The sequence below is a fragment of the Pelodiscus sinensis genome, chromosome 3 (assembly GCF_049634645.1).
Source record: "Pelodiscus sinensis isolate JC-2024 chromosome 3, ASM4963464v1, whole genome shotgun sequence".
In the NCBI taxonomy this organism is placed as follows: Eukaryota; Metazoa; Chordata; order Testudines; family Trionychidae; genus Pelodiscus; species Pelodiscus sinensis.
The window spans coordinates 140996038-141011040 of NC_134713.1; the positions used below are offsets into that span (position 1 = coordinate 140996038).

A 15003-nucleotide genomic window follows, 5' to 3' on the forward strand; every position below is an offset into this window, starting at 1 on the left:
CAACCAACTGGCACCTGAGGTGGCTGCTTCAGTTCGCCTCATGGTAAAACCAGCCCTGTCCCCAAGGCCCAGGCTGCACAGACAGTTTGCTGGTGCCCCGCACTTGCTAAGGATACCCGGCCCGGCTTGCTACCTGGCACATGGGGCTCAAGAAGGCGGTGGAGTGGCCTAGCCAGCAGGTAGCCCCCAGTGCCTCCTGCGCACTGCTAGCCCACGGAGTGTGGCCAGTTGGGCGGCAGGGGGCTCCACTTGCTTCCTAGTGAAGTGACTGGCAGCCAGTTAAGCACCTAACATGTAGGCCTGAGCCACAGGCTTTGCTGGGAGCTCCTGCAAGGACGTGGCATTTGGGCTGACCCTTTATCCCAGGGGCGAGGGGCAGCTGGGAAGTTCAGATTGCCATGGTGCCCATCGTTTCCCTAATGTTAGAGCTTCACCCTTACAAAACCCCTTACCAACGTTCCCTACTCTGCCCTCCTGGCACACCTGTGGGACAGCCACAACCAGCAGGGAAACTGAGGCACCACACCAATAGGTGACTGGTCCCAGGCCATAGCAGGAGTCAAGATTTGAGTGGAGGTGGTCTTGGCCCCCAGCCCTCCATCCTTAGGAAGTTTAAATGACCCCTCGTCCCTCAGGCCAACACTGGGTAAGGCAGGCAGGAGGCCAGTGGGAGGGAGGGAGAGCCTTCCTGACATGGGGGCTCCACACTAAACGAACGCAGGGCACGGCATGCGCTGTATGAGGCCGCAGTCTGGAAAGTTACACTCCCCGGTATTGGCAAGCTCAGGCTGCCTTCAGCCTCAGGGGGCAGGGAAGGGGAGATCTGACTCCCTGCTCACACTCCAGCCCATTGGAGCTTGAGGTATGAAACATCTAAGCCGGGTAGAGAGGCGTGGGGGAGTCCTGTTGCTAAGTGCTGGGATTCTCAGGGGCCACACCTAACGGGACTAAGATGGGGCAGATCGCTGCTGCTCTCGCATGGTGCCTGCGTCCCGCAGAGACAACCATTCCCAGCATGCTACGCTACTTCCCAACCTGAGCACATGGCCTACAGGAGCATGACGTCTGCAGGCCGCACGGCTGTGTTACAGATGAAGGCCGCTCAGGCAGCCCTATAACTCACCAGTGGCCAGATCTGGCTTTGGGGCCATACGTGGCTGCCGCTGAGATAAAGCAGCAATGCCAGGCATTGAATTGCCATTCGATGCCCCAAGAATCTTGCTGCACAGAAACGAGGTGCTGGCACCCAGGTGTCAGAGATGTGCCACCGCCTGGTGTCTGACTCTGCACACGCTTCAAGAGGGGACTCAGCGACATGCGAAGGCCCTTGCCATCATCTTGGGCTGCTGAGCATATCGGTGCTATCAGCTTCCTGCTGCTAACCACCCTCTTCTGGCTATTACTGTCGAGTGTAAATTGGGTCCTGTTCAAATGCAATTTCCAAAGCACCATGGGACGTATTTTTCCGCAGATGTCTTGCTCATTTATGTAGCATCATCCAAGGTTGAACAGGGCAAATGAAAAAACAACTGGGCAAAGGTAAAACTACAAGGGTTAACAGCTCCCGCCAGAGAGATCCAGCCTGGGCAGGGTACCAGCTGCATCATGCTCCATGCTTCTGAGAGGCACTGGCATGCCCCGTCCCTTCTCTGGCGCTAGAGGCACGGGATGCTGCAGCATATCTGGGGGCAAGATGGGTGTGCCTCATTGGCAGGGCTGCAGCATACAAAGGGCATCAAAAGAACACCACTGTGAGCTCCCTGTTTAGCTCTGGGTGAGCAAATACTGTCCAACTGCTGTCTCCATATGGAAAACTCACAGATCTATGATCTTTTGGCCATGCAGAAATCTTGGTCCGTCTCTCACGCATCTCACCATGGGTGTCTAGCCCCCAACTGCAGCTCAACGTGTGTACCACACGCCGCTACATTCTCCCCACAACAACACCCCGTGCTCTGCTGGCTCTTTCTTTTCTGATGGCTGGGGACAGCACCATCACTCTGCCTGCTATTGGGGGTGAGGGGCATCTTTAACTCAGACCACTCTCCAGATTCTCACAGCCAAGCTAAGGCCCAGTCTCGCGGTTCTCTCTGCACAACAGCTGCAGCCTTTCCTATCCACCTGCTCTCAGCTCTCATCCTTTGGCACCTCAGTTACTGCAGTATCCTTCTCTTGGGTCTTGACAACTGCTGGCTTGCACGGCCCGTAGCTGCAAAGACAATTTCCTGAGCCCATCCCTTTGGCTATGTCACCCCTTTGCATCCCTCCCCTGGCTCCCCCTCCCCTAGTGTGTCAAACATAAGCTGCCTGTTTTCCCTTTCCAGGCCATTCCTGACCTGCGCCACCCTATCAGTCCTCTCTCACTTACTATTGAAATACTGATGTAATGGCGACAGAGCCCAGTTGTCTGTGGGCAGCACTGAATCTGGGACCTCTAAAGCTTAAGCACACCACACCAGCAAAAAGCCAGCTGCCTGTAGCCATCGTCCTGTGTCCAATACACCGATTGCAAACTCTCTAGGCAGGAACAATCTTTTTGTTATTTGTTTGCACAGCGCCTAGTGCCATGGGCTCCTGCTCCATGGCTGTGGCTCCTCAGGGTGACAGAAATGCAACTAATACATAATAGCTAAGGCAGAAGCCCCTCTCCTTGAGTAGGGCAAGGCAGAGATCCACTCATGCCCCTCTATCAAGGACCTGGGAGCTCCTACTTTGACTCTGTCAATGCCACTCTGCACAGGGGGTCACTCAGAGCAGCCCAAAGTGGCGCCTTTCCCCAGTGCAGGCCCAACTGTCTGCCTCAATTTTGCTGGAAGTGTGGGAGAAAAAGGCACTAGCAATTGGCCCCAGCCAATGACTGAAAACAGGGATGATTCACTGCAGGGAGACTGTGCTCAGTGGTGGATCTTCTAGTTATATGGCAACACCCAACTGGACATCTCAGAACAGAACTGTGTCCATAAACCCCAGAGACCATCCCCTCTGCTGGCTGAGAAGCACAGGACACAAGTCCAGAGGGATAGCAGCCTTCCCAACACAGGCCATACCTCCCTAAACCAGGCCTCTGGACCACAGATTCTCCTGGAGGACAGGGAGGACTGGTGGCAAGAGAGCGGTGGCAGTAGTGGCGGGGGGGGGGGGGGGGGGGGCCAGAAACTTGGCCGGGAGTACCATAAGAGGGGAAGTGGATGGTGTGGTGGGGAGCTCCAGCCCCAGTGGCAGCAGCCAGGGAGCCCCGGCCCTGGCAAACAAGGGGGCTGGGACTGGAACTGGAGCTTGAGCCCAGAAACAGCAGGGTTGGGCATGAGCCAGAAGGAGCCAGCAGCAGGGAGTGGTGATGGGCTGGGAGGCTAGTGGCTGGGGACCTCCCCTGCTCTGGCATATTCCCTCATTCGGGACCAGAGAGGTCCCAAGCATGCCAGACCAAGGAAGTCCAATCTGCTGGCTTGCAGGGCCTAGAAATGGGCCAGCGTCGAAGGTGAACTACAGTGACTGCTCTCTCACAGATACTGAGCAGCATTTGCCCAAAGGGCCTAATATACTAAGAAGTTAAATTTCAGTTGCCTTGAATAGTAGCTGAGAATTAAATGCCATTTGTAGCCTGGTTATTAATACATATACACACCATCAATCATCCTTACAAAACTGCCATGAAATGCACCAGGCTAAACCTGTGAACAAACATTTTACAGTACTTCTTCCCCACTTCCCTCTCCCCGCCTCCTCAGAAAAAAACTGCTTCCCCAGTGGTAACAGTTTTGGAAGGCTGATACTCAGCTGGTGTGTTATGAGACAACAGAGAGGAAGATTTGCAAACAGGTCAAACATAATGTTTTAAACTTTAATTGTTAATTCAAAAACAACTGAAGTCTGAATAGCTTTTTAAATAATGCAAAAAATACGTATTTCTTTTCCTGCTGCTTTTCATTCCAAAGTGGTTAGAAACATTTTTTTCCTGACTTTCCAACACACTTGTTTGTGACCTAAAATCAAACATAACTTACTAGTTTTGTTGCTCTAGTGACTGAATTACATAAAAGGATAAAAGTCTACTACTGCACCAGCGGAAGGAGTTGCACCTGTACTTAAAGCCGTGATGGTGAACTCTTGCATAGCTAAAAATCCTAGGGTGATGATCTGTGACTGGGTCTGTTACTCAAATGTGGAAAATTATAATAAAAAAGAATTTTTTTTCCAGGATGCAATGAGCAAACTCAGAGGTTTCAAATCAAAATTCTGTTGCAAGCTTAACTATCCAGTCTCACTCACGACATCTGGTACCTGAACTCTCTGCCTGTGCACGCATGCACATTCCTATTTCCTTTCGTGTACTGACAACAAAGGGCTGAATATACATTGGATTACACCCACATAGCAATTTCACTGCTGCCTCTCTACAGTTATCTACTAAAGATGTCCCTGTAAATAAACACAGTCACTTACACAGCTACAGCACTGTCTCTCCCACAGGACTTTCCAAATGATCACTAGTGATAAGCAGAAACGCAGCCATCGCAGGCAGGAACAAAGCAGCGACTTGATGGTCACACAAGAATAGTAAAGGTCAGGAAATGAAGGATAATGTATCCAACTGAAACCACCTCAGAAACTGAAGGAAGCACTCAGTAATTAAACATAAGGATTGTAGTTTGGCTCGGACACTGGAGCTAACACCACTGCAAAGTGCCAGGAGATCTTTAATGACCAGGGGTGCTGAGCAGAGTTTTAGACCCCCCCTCCCTGAAAGCACAGAGCGAGGCTGGGGTTGGCATAGACTCCTCGCCACAAATTTTAAGACCTGGAGTTCCCTTGGGGGGGGGTCTCCCCTCTATTTAATATCACATAACCCAGCTTAGCTTGTGAGGACTCAGTCCCAGGTGGCCAGATCTCTTGGGAATAACAAGACTCTCCCACAAGTGCAGCCTCCAAGGCCCCTGAAGCTAGGCGCCCTTGCTGCTGAACTGTTTCCTTCCTCTGCTACACACACTCAGCCCTGCTGACAGCGCAATGAATTCCTTCCTTTCATCCTTAATACAGCCGACAAGCTGAGGCACTCGGGTTAATGAATCTCCCAAAAAACACACCACCAGCTGCTTTCAAGCCACAGATAAAGGGAAAGGGAATCTAGGAAGGGAGGGGTGAACAGGGGCTCCCTGAGATTGATACAAGGGCAAATGGGCCAAAAAGCAGGAAACATTTGAGCCCAATGGCTAGAGAAGGCAAATGCTCTGACTCAAGGGGAATCCCCTCTGCTCTCCAGGCTCCTGGACGGGATTGTGACCCTGGCACTGGGGATGGCTCCATGGCCCTGTATGTGAGGGGTATGGGCCACACGCAGCGGCAGAGTAGGCCTGTAGAGGTGACAGGTTTCCCTTTTTAGAACCAGTCCATCTTCTTCTGCATCTGCTCAAGGCTAATTCTTGTTCAAGACTTTGATCCCTCTCCTCCCCCTCCCTTGCCAGCTCTGCAGCACAGCTCCTGTTTCTCCTCAGGGGAAGGTATGCTCCTAAGAGCTCACCCCACATTCCCAAAACATCCAAAAGGTGCAAACTCATGACCCACCTCTTCTCCACCCCTACATCTAGAGGGAAATATGGGCTCTCGCAGATAGATCCTTCAGAAGAGAACATACCCCAGATCTCCACCAGGCCTACTCCAAAAAGCAACACACTAGGGAACTTCTGCAGCTGACCCAAATCACAAGACAGCACAAGACCCAGGGCCTTGAGCTGCCTGTGGAAAGCACCAGCTCGGCTCCAAGAGTAGATCAGACCCCCTGGAAAGCATACAATGACTCCTAGCCTACAGCAAACAAGGAGGAAAGGGAGCTGCTTCCTGGAGAGAGCATAGAATTGAAGGAGGCTTTGTAACAAGCTGGTGGATTGCATGCCAGATGTCTGCTGGAAACGAATAGGAGAAGGTCACCATGCCAGGGCCCCACTGCAGTCCCTGGCCAATGGTATATAATACCCTGTTCCCGACAGATGTTCAGTGAAACTAAGCCCGGGGCCCAGGAGGTGGAGGGGGGCACAGTCCTCATTCCTGGAGAGCAGGAAAATCATTCATTAGCCATAGAGAGACTGGAGCTTTGAAAACCCTTGGCTGGACCCTTCGATACCTTTTGGGGAGTCCTCCGTGAAGGATCTCCTCAGCCCAACATGCTAGAACCCTTTTTTTGGCTGAGGACGAGACCCCTTTTGGAGCCCCTCCGCACAGCCCTTACACTGTCCGGGAGGGTCACTGCAGAATGACTCATGAGGCCAGCTTCCCGAGGCTGGGAGTGAGCAGTTGAATCCAGCACTGGAAGATGGCGCTCTTGGACAGCCACACACATGCCTCAGGCATTTGGGAAAGCCAGACCCTCCAGAAGGCTTCGGGCAGGTGACGCACTGAGTTGATTTAGCTACATGCTAAATCCAGAGAAGTCTAGATTTGTCATAGAGTCATCAGCAATGCCAGGGTGGGAGCATGTGTGCTGGGGATTGTACAGCTGGGACAGGTCAGCGTGCCTCTGCTGTGCCCTGGTGTAGCATGCCGACTGTGCCTCAGAGGAAAGAGTGTTGCCTAACCATCTCCCTGAGAGCTCCAACACGGGTGCAGCGAACATTATTCTTCGGAGGGAGGCGTGAGAACAAAATAGGCCGAGAGCTGTTTCCAGCTGCGGCAGGGTCAGGATGGCTCCCACTTGGCTAGTCTGTGGGAGACCTTGCTCCTCCGGTTTGCGTGGGGCAGCAGATGCGTACACGCTACATTATTCCCAGGCCAAGCCAGGGCTGCAGTAGTGAGCAGGACGGATCTGGCTGGCACAGGGGCAGAGCCAAAAGGCAATTCTCCTGAGACATTGGCTTTATCCCTTCATGGTGGTCGCATCAACTCCATGAAGATGAAATCCCAACTTTCCCCCATCTGCAGCCTCTTCCGCAGCAGCCACCAGACGTAACAATCAGAACGGTCCTCTCTTTGAGATCCAGCCACCTGCTGTGCCCAGTCACCCAGGAGCTTCAGGCCCCATTCAGCTCCTGAGACTAACTCTGGCAAAGAGAACACAACTGCCACTCGGCACCTCCCCTGTGGCTAATACGTCATGGTTACCACCAATCCTCGGAGTTTGAGGCAGCCGCTGCAACGTCACATTTGTTCAGAGTGCAGCCTAGGAGAGGCGTGCGGTGGGGGGTGGGGAGGTGCGACGGGCACAGATTCATGCCTCCCCACAGTCTGAAAGGAAATATGGGCCTGGGGCAGGGAAGGCTCATGATGGAATGAAGACAGAAATAAGGTAGCTAACCGAAAAATGCTGAGAGGAAATCCTGGCCCCAAGGCGGCTGCAGCTCCTGTTCCAATGTCCACTGGCAGACAAGTGCTGTCTGCACGCCGCTGCCCTGCTAATTCCATCCCGCTGAGAAGCTTTGTCCGCAACCTCAGCTCCATCCTCCCGGTTTGTGCTCCCGGTGGGGGGAAGTGAGAGATGCAAAGAACCACCTGGGAGTGCTCGGTGGTCAGTGCCGCAGTTGGCTCCACCCGGGGTTTTTCCACCACTCAGGACAATCCAGATGATGGGTTCACTCTGCTGTGGTCTTCTTTGGGCTGGAGCCAGGGAGAAGGCACAGGGCATGGGAGAAGGAGTGTGGCATGGATGAAAGCAAATCACACGTAGACAATTAAATGCATGGAAGTCTGGAAGATGTGGATGGAGACACTGAAGCACATGCAGCATGGAGCGGGAGCCTTTGGCCACCAGCACACAGGAGGTTAGCTGTTCTGTGTGAAGGCCTGTGGGAGGTTACCGCAGGGGCACTGCAGGTGGTACACGGTAGCCAGAGACAGCAGGATACAGGTGGAACACAAGGAGCCAAAAGAGGAGTGCTGCGGTGCTGTCTCCTAAGCTGTGAGCTCTGCAGTAAAGAAGGTAACAGTTCTGGTAGAAATTTGTGCTTTTATATATATATATTTATATATATATATTTTTGTTTAAAACAAAGTTCCTGCTTCCCTGAGGAAGTCCTGTCCGATGTTCCCAAGGAAACACGCGGAGGGGGAGTTTCGTCCTTCATTCGTTCTCTACATTTTTGTCCTTCCATTTTCCGTCATTCCTTCTTTTGTGATTTTCTGCCTCTCTCTCCCTCTCTCTCTTGCATTTTCGGTTTGTATTTTAATTTTTTAGACATTATAACTTTCTTGAGAAATCCTCCAGGTTCTGAGCTGGATCCCTTTGCGTGGCCATGCTTGTCAGTCTTTGGTAACATATGGACACTTTGGTGTGCCAGTAAGGAGGGGGAGGAAGAGGAGCAGAGGTGGCTGAGTAAGAAAGGAGCAGGAATGTCTTGGTCAGAAGACAGGAGCTCTCACTTGCCATCATCTGAGCAGCACATAAAGGAAAAAAGTCAGTGGTCCACCAAAGGAGGAGCTGTGCAGGACTGGGGCGCCGTTCCCTGGAAGGGCGACCGCTGCCGGTCAGAGAGAGAAAGAGAGAGATTAGTTAGGGAAACAGCCAAGCCCTATAGAGCAAGTCAACCAATATCAGTTCCAGCTGGCACCACAGGGTGCTGCAAATTCCACATACACTGGTTACCTGCATTTCCATCCTCTTTCTTCCCCCCGTGGGGATCCAGTGGAGGCAGTGGCTGGGAATAAGCTCATGGGAACCCAGCATTTATTCTCAGGACAAAAGTCAAAGAAAAAAAACCAATGTCCCTCTCCCCCAGTGCTATGTGGTATCAAACAGCACTTTGGTTCATGGCTGCACGTTCCCACAACCAAGAGGGAAGGGTCCCTCTTTATATCCAGAAGATATTGGCCAACTGGGGAGGCTTAGAAAAGAGAACCACAAACGATCATGGGGACAGAGGAGTTTACTTCCGAATGAAGATGAAAGAACTAAATTTGTCTTTCCTGCCAAAACATTGACCGAAGGGTGTTGTGAAATCCACCTACATAAATATCTGAAGGCCGTATTTCCTTTATGATGAAATAAAAGCAAGGACAATGGTTGAATATCAGAACATATGTCATGGCTGTAAAATTCGTTAGGGGAATTGTCTCCCTAGGCAAAAGGGGCATTGCTAAAGGCATTTACAATGAGAGCAAACATACAGCTGCAGCATACACTATCAAGACTGGTCCTGCCTGGGCTTCAGAGGTGGACTAAACAGGCCCCAGTATAACTACTTCTGTCTGATCTCGAAATTCTAGGATTCTTGGGTGAGCTGAGCCTTAAAGGCTCAAAGAAGATCTACCCTCTTCCCAAGGCTGCTCAAATGACTAGTGTTCATGGGCTCTGCTGGTACAGGACTGGTGATGCCTAAGAAACCTCTCCAGAAATGGTGACCCTGCAACTGCCCAATACCCTGGCCAAGTCTTTGGCATATTAATAGAGTTCAGTGCCCAGCTGAGGGCTTCTGACCAGTGAGCAGGTCCAGCAATACAACCCATATGGACTCTGCTTCATGCTTTAAGGCAGGGATCAGCAACCTTTTCAAACGAAAGAGCCAAACTACATCAGAATTCAGAACAAGCAGTCCACAAAGAGCCATATAAGAATGTCCATTTGCATGACTGAAAATAGACAACTTAATATTATTGATAAATGACATAATGATTAATAATAGCACAAAGGAAACGTACTCACAGACTTCATTTAATGGGATTTCTGCTGCTGCATCTTTTTGCACATTTCTTGGAAGTTTACATCATAACTAGTCAAATCCAGCTTCATGCGCACGTTCAGGCTGTCAATTTTATTGCAGGGGGCTGATGATGTGCGGTTGCAGAAGTCTGGGTTGGGATGTATGAGGGGCTCAGGGCAGGAAATTGGGTGTACGATGGACTCGGGGCACAAGGTTGGTGTGTGTGGGGGTACAGGAGTGTTATTGGAGGGATCTGGGAATGTGGGGGTGCAGGAGTCTGGGGATGTGAGGATATGAGGGGCTCAGGTTAGGGGGTTCAGGTGTATGATGGACTCAGGATTGGTGTGTGTGGTGGGATGCAGGAGTGTTATGAGGCTGTGGCCAGACGGGGGCTGGGCCCCTATTGGGGGCTTGTTGGCCAGGCTTCATTTTTAAATAAAGTAAAATATTATGTCCAACACAAAAGGTCTCAACGTTACCTTGGTTTATGGCAGCAGTGAGGATCAAGGCTTCAGGACAGATTTATTCTTCTGGGGTTCTGGGGTTAGTGGATTTTGTGGACCCACCTAGGCTCTGAGGTGGGGCCAAAAATGAGGGGTTACTTGTGCGGGACAGGGCTACCAGTGACTGGGTTAAGGATGAGAGTGCAGGATCTGGGCGGGAGGAGGTAGAGTGTAGGAGGGGAGGGGGTGATGGTGCAAGGTCTGGCCAAGGGGCAGGCTGCTGGCATGTGGCAGGAGTTGGCTGTGGGCAGGGTGCCTGGCAAGGGGGCAGGAAGCTGGCTGCCTGGCCAGAGGCCGGGGCGATTCTGGCCAGGGGGCAGGGAGGGATTCTGGCCAAGGGGCTGGGGGGTAGGGGGGATTTTGGCCAGGGGGCAGGGGCTGTCTGGCTGGGAGGGGGGGGTTGAGCGAGGGGGTGGGGGGACACTGACTTGTTTGCACTCTGCATGGCAGGCATCGTGTAACACACTTGCCGCTCCCATTCCCCAGAAGCCTCCAGGCAGGATTCACAGGGGAAGCCTCCAGGGAAGTGTTTCCCAGAGGGATTAAAAAGGCAGGGTGACCATATATGAACTTTCACAAAAGAGTACACCCCTGAGGGGGAGTGTATCTGTATCAGTATCTACCAACTCACCTGGTATGTGTTAACTGTAATGTGTTAACACATGAATACCAGGTGAGTTGGTAGATACTGATACAGATGCACTCCCCCTCAGGGGTGTCCTCTTTTGTGAAAGTTCAAATACGGTCACTCTAAGAAAGGGCGGTGCACATGGAGCCATTTTGGCTGCTTGTTTCCCGCATGCGGAGGGAAGGAAGAGAGCAGCGAAACCGAGACATGTTTTGCTCCACTTGTTTCCCACACGTCGTATCCAACATGGAGCCTCGGGACTTTCTTCCCCTGTCCCTCCCACAGGAAGCCAGCGCTGATGCTCCGGTCTTGTGGGGAGCTGTAAAGTTGTAGCACCAGTGCAAGCTCCCTGCTGCGGGGAGAGCAAGGGGGAGCTGAGCTGGGGCTCCAGAAGAGCCGTACCTGGCTCTCTAGAGAGCTATATGGCTCGTGAGCCATAGGTTGCCAGCCCCTGCTTTAAGGTCATGTTGACCCTGGGCTGTTAGTTGCCAGTTCGTGGGGTGAAGGTTCTGGAGCAACCTAACAGCAGTGTCTGGTTGACCCTGGGTGTTCCCTGTTCTAAGCAGGCAATGTCCCTGTTTTACCTGACCGTGCAGCTAAACACTCCTCTTTCCTGTGGAAAGGCTTTGCTTTAATAATGTGTCATTATACAGTAAGTCAAACCCTTCCCCCTAACACCCACTGCATCCCTCCATGCCCTCCAACTCGACCCTCCTCTACACATCCCACAGACATTCAACACTTCCCTACACACCACCCGCTCAATACGACCTCCACAGAGCCCAGCGGCATCCAACTCAAACACTCAGACAGACCCTGCAGACAACCAACAAGCAATCGCCTCCCCAGTGCACATGCCAACCCACACACACAAAGCAACACAGATGTATAAATACCACAGACACAAACATCCCATTAACACTCAGCTACACACCCCGGATACTTCTATCCACACACGTTCTCTCTCTTTTCGTGGATACATGCTCCTACCAAAGCCTCAGATCCCACAGACACCCATTTCACATTCTTCCTCTAGCAGCCCCGCCAGGTGCCCACCCACAGGCACTTCCAAGCCGGCTCACGCACTCACCTTTATTTGTGCCGAATGGCTTCCTTGGGCAGTCTCCCTTTTTCAAGGTGACATCATCAATGGCAATGTCCCCCTCGTAGCTTGTGCCACGGACGCCTTCAAAGATGATCTGTGGACAGGGAGACTGGTCAGAGAAGGGACTGCCCCAAGGCAGGGGAATGGCCTCACTGACAGGCCACGTATACAGCATGCCACATCCACAGAGTCCATCTGCCCAGCACAGGCTCTCCCCCACGCCAGGATCCCAGCTCCTGCAGCTCACTGGTCACCTCCTCCCTCCCAAACCATCTCTGTTCCATACAGCCGCCTGGCTACCCCTCTGGATGAGCCCCCTAAGCAGACTATTGCTCTCCCAGCTCTCTGGTCACTGCCTCATAGCTTTTCCCCATGAGCCCTTCTCCCTCTCCAACCCCCAGCCCAACCCTGGTTGCCTCAGAATGTGATTCCTTGTGCTTGTTGTGACCTGACACCCTGCACTGTGAGAGGGGCACTCTCCTTGGTGCCTTTGAGCAGGCCAGTGAGGGACCTAGCATCACCAAAGCCCTGGGGCGGGAGTAAGTTGAACTGGGGCAGTCCCTGCTCCCCACAGACAGGAGAGAGCGATTCCCACTCCACTTCTGGGGCATCTCCAGCATCTCCCTTTGGCGGCTGTAGGGCTCCCCTCCCTGTGCCTCCCACCCTGCTCCGGAATCATGGAGAGACTGGCTTCTTCCCTCTCGCAGCTTGACATTCATCAGCCTGAGCTCCCTCTTCTGTTCCCATGGTTACCAAACTCTGCCTGCAGCCCAGGGGCAGAGACTCAATCACTACTTGCTGGCAGGAGGGGGACACACTCAGTGCCACTCTCACTCGCTGAGGAGAGGGGTAAATCCCAGCTTTGGGTCTGTCCCTTCTCCCCCCAGCCCCGCATGGCCACAATCATCCCTGGAGAGAGCACACACTCCCTGCTTGCACCAACACCATGCTGCACTCAGACTCAGGCAGACAGAGGCTGTTTGGGGCATGAAAAAAGGGTGTGGGCAACTCTCTAGGGAGAGCACCTTCACCCATGGTGCTAAACCCTCTGCTCATCTCCGTATGGGCTCACCCCAACCTGTTAGTCAGCTCACACCCACAAAAACCAATTCCCAACCCTACCCACTTGGACAAATTTTTTCAGACAAATTTGTGTCTGATGCAACCCTCAAGGGTCATCCTATAAGAAAGTAACACGCCAGTGTAAGCAATCCTACAAACTTAGCAACTACCAGCATCTGTGCAATAACTGGCTGCTTCTAAAACACTCATCCACATAATATCTGTGTAGCCCAGGAGCCACAAGTAGGATTGCCCGGTGTCTGGTTTTCACCCGGACTGTCTATTATTCATGGTTAAAAAACCCAGAAAATTCCATTCATGTAAAAATGTCTGGTATTTTCTGTTTTTCTTGGATGGAAGGCGTCTGGTGGGGGGAGTGAGGAGATGAGGAGATTTTTAAAGGCTCAGCGACTTTTTTTAATTTATTTTTTTGCTCCCCAACTTTGGTTGGTCCCCCGTTTTTTTTTTTTTTTTTTTTTTTTTGCACAACCAATTTTTTTCATGCCATGTTCGGGATTTTTTGTAAAAGCATCTGGCAACCCTATCCACAAGAAACCCTAGAAACCCCCATGTGTGCCCAGGCTGTGATGCTACGGTACCAACTTAATGAGTACTGCATACTACGCCTAAGCATCTGCAGATATCACAAATGAATATGCACAATGCAGTTTTCATAATCACTGCAATAACTAAGCAGCCATTGCTGAATAGCATTCTCATGAGTATCTACATTCTTACGTTATTTAATAGCACCGCCGAGTATAGGCACTTCACGTCTACACAACAAATCAGTGCACACAGACCCAAGAAGCAACCCTACAACACCAGCCCAGTAGAGCACTGCTTTAGGCAAACCTACAACAACTCACAGGTGCATGTAGAAGTAGGCAGGAGGTTTGCAGCGGCATCACATCCTTCCTGAAACTGTCTGTGACTCTGAATACGCACCTTCCCCCTAGCTCTGAGAGCAGGTAGCTGCCCTGTGCCCTCCCCTCTACTTTACACACCCTCTTTGCTCTGGTAGGGGACGTGTAACTGCAAGGCTGTTCTGGTGATGGCTCTCCCCAGGCATAGCATGCACCCAAGGCTCTAGTGCCTGTTTACCTGAAAGGGTCCCGGAGGGTTGATGGGGACGTGTGCTTGTTGCCACTCGTTTCCTCTGTTCCCACTGAGCGACCAGACTTGAGTGTCAATGGCCCGTTTGTTCCGCACACGGACCAGAAGATTCAAGGAGCCTGCAAGAAAGAAACTGGACACTGGAGGCAGGGGTCAGGCTCCATCTGCTTGCAGGTGTCCCCAAAATCCAGCTGAAACGGGACATTCAGGACCCTATATCAGTGGCTAAACACAGCAGCCCAATGATTTCAACATGGGCTAGTGGTCTATACCTTTTAGGATCTGGGCCACAGAGACCACCCTGGGCAAGACTGTGCTCCTAGAGGAAGAGGACAGAAGGGGATGAGCACCAGGGAGGTCTGTAGGACTTGAACAGAGTCATGGCAGCCCCAGCACTGACGTGGGAGGATGGTCAGGGATGTGTAATAAAGATGATGAAATGTTTGGACTCGGGTGGCTGGCTGAAAGCAAAGACTAAAGGCATGGAATATCTGTAACTCTGCAGTTGGACTATGGTGGGCACAGCGTCACTGCAGGCTCCCAGCCCAGGTATCCTGACGCATGAAAGCTTGACTTGAGCCAGTGCACTTAAAGTTGCCGCTCCAACAAAGACATGAGCTTCCCCCTGCACTCAGCCCCCCCCGAGGTTGGGTGGGCTTGAGAGACTGAGCCGGTACCAGAGCTGCAGCGGCAACACTGCTGCTTTTAGCACAACAGTGCACATCTGTCTGTTTAGTCTGGGAGGCGAGTTCCCAGGTGCCATGTAGACATATACTAAAAGAAGGGGAGAGAGAGTTTGGTCAGAAATGTCCAAAGAGTGTCCACATTAATGGGGAAGAGGGATTGCTTGGGAAGGGCCAAGGGACTGGTTGTAGGAGTGACGCCCTTAAACCAACAAGGAGAACATCAAGAAAAAGTTCTCAAGGTGGTGAGACAGAAGACAGTGGATGAGTTTCCAAAAGAGAA

The 15003-nt window shown here is 52.0% G+C and overlaps 1 protein-coding gene across 1 annotated transcript in view; it reads right to left on the reverse strand.

Annotated features, from left to right (window-relative positions):
* Positions 1–3148: 3148 nt before the first annotated feature.
* MDGA1 (MAM domain containing glycosylphosphatidylinositol anchor 1) overlaps positions 3149–15003 on the reverse strand; it is a 240777-nt gene continuing 228922 nt past the window's right edge. Inside the window, exons 16-18 of the mRNA XM_006126531.3 lie at positions 14026–14156; positions 11845–11953; positions 3149–8444 (exon numbers count right to left, since the gene is read on the reverse strand). Coding sequence (XP_006126593.2) covers positions 8353–8444; positions 11845–11953; positions 14026–14156 — 332 coding nt within the window. The 3' untranslated portion in view covers positions 3149–8352. The remainder of the gene's footprint in view (positions 8445–11844; positions 11954–14025; positions 14157–15003) is intronic.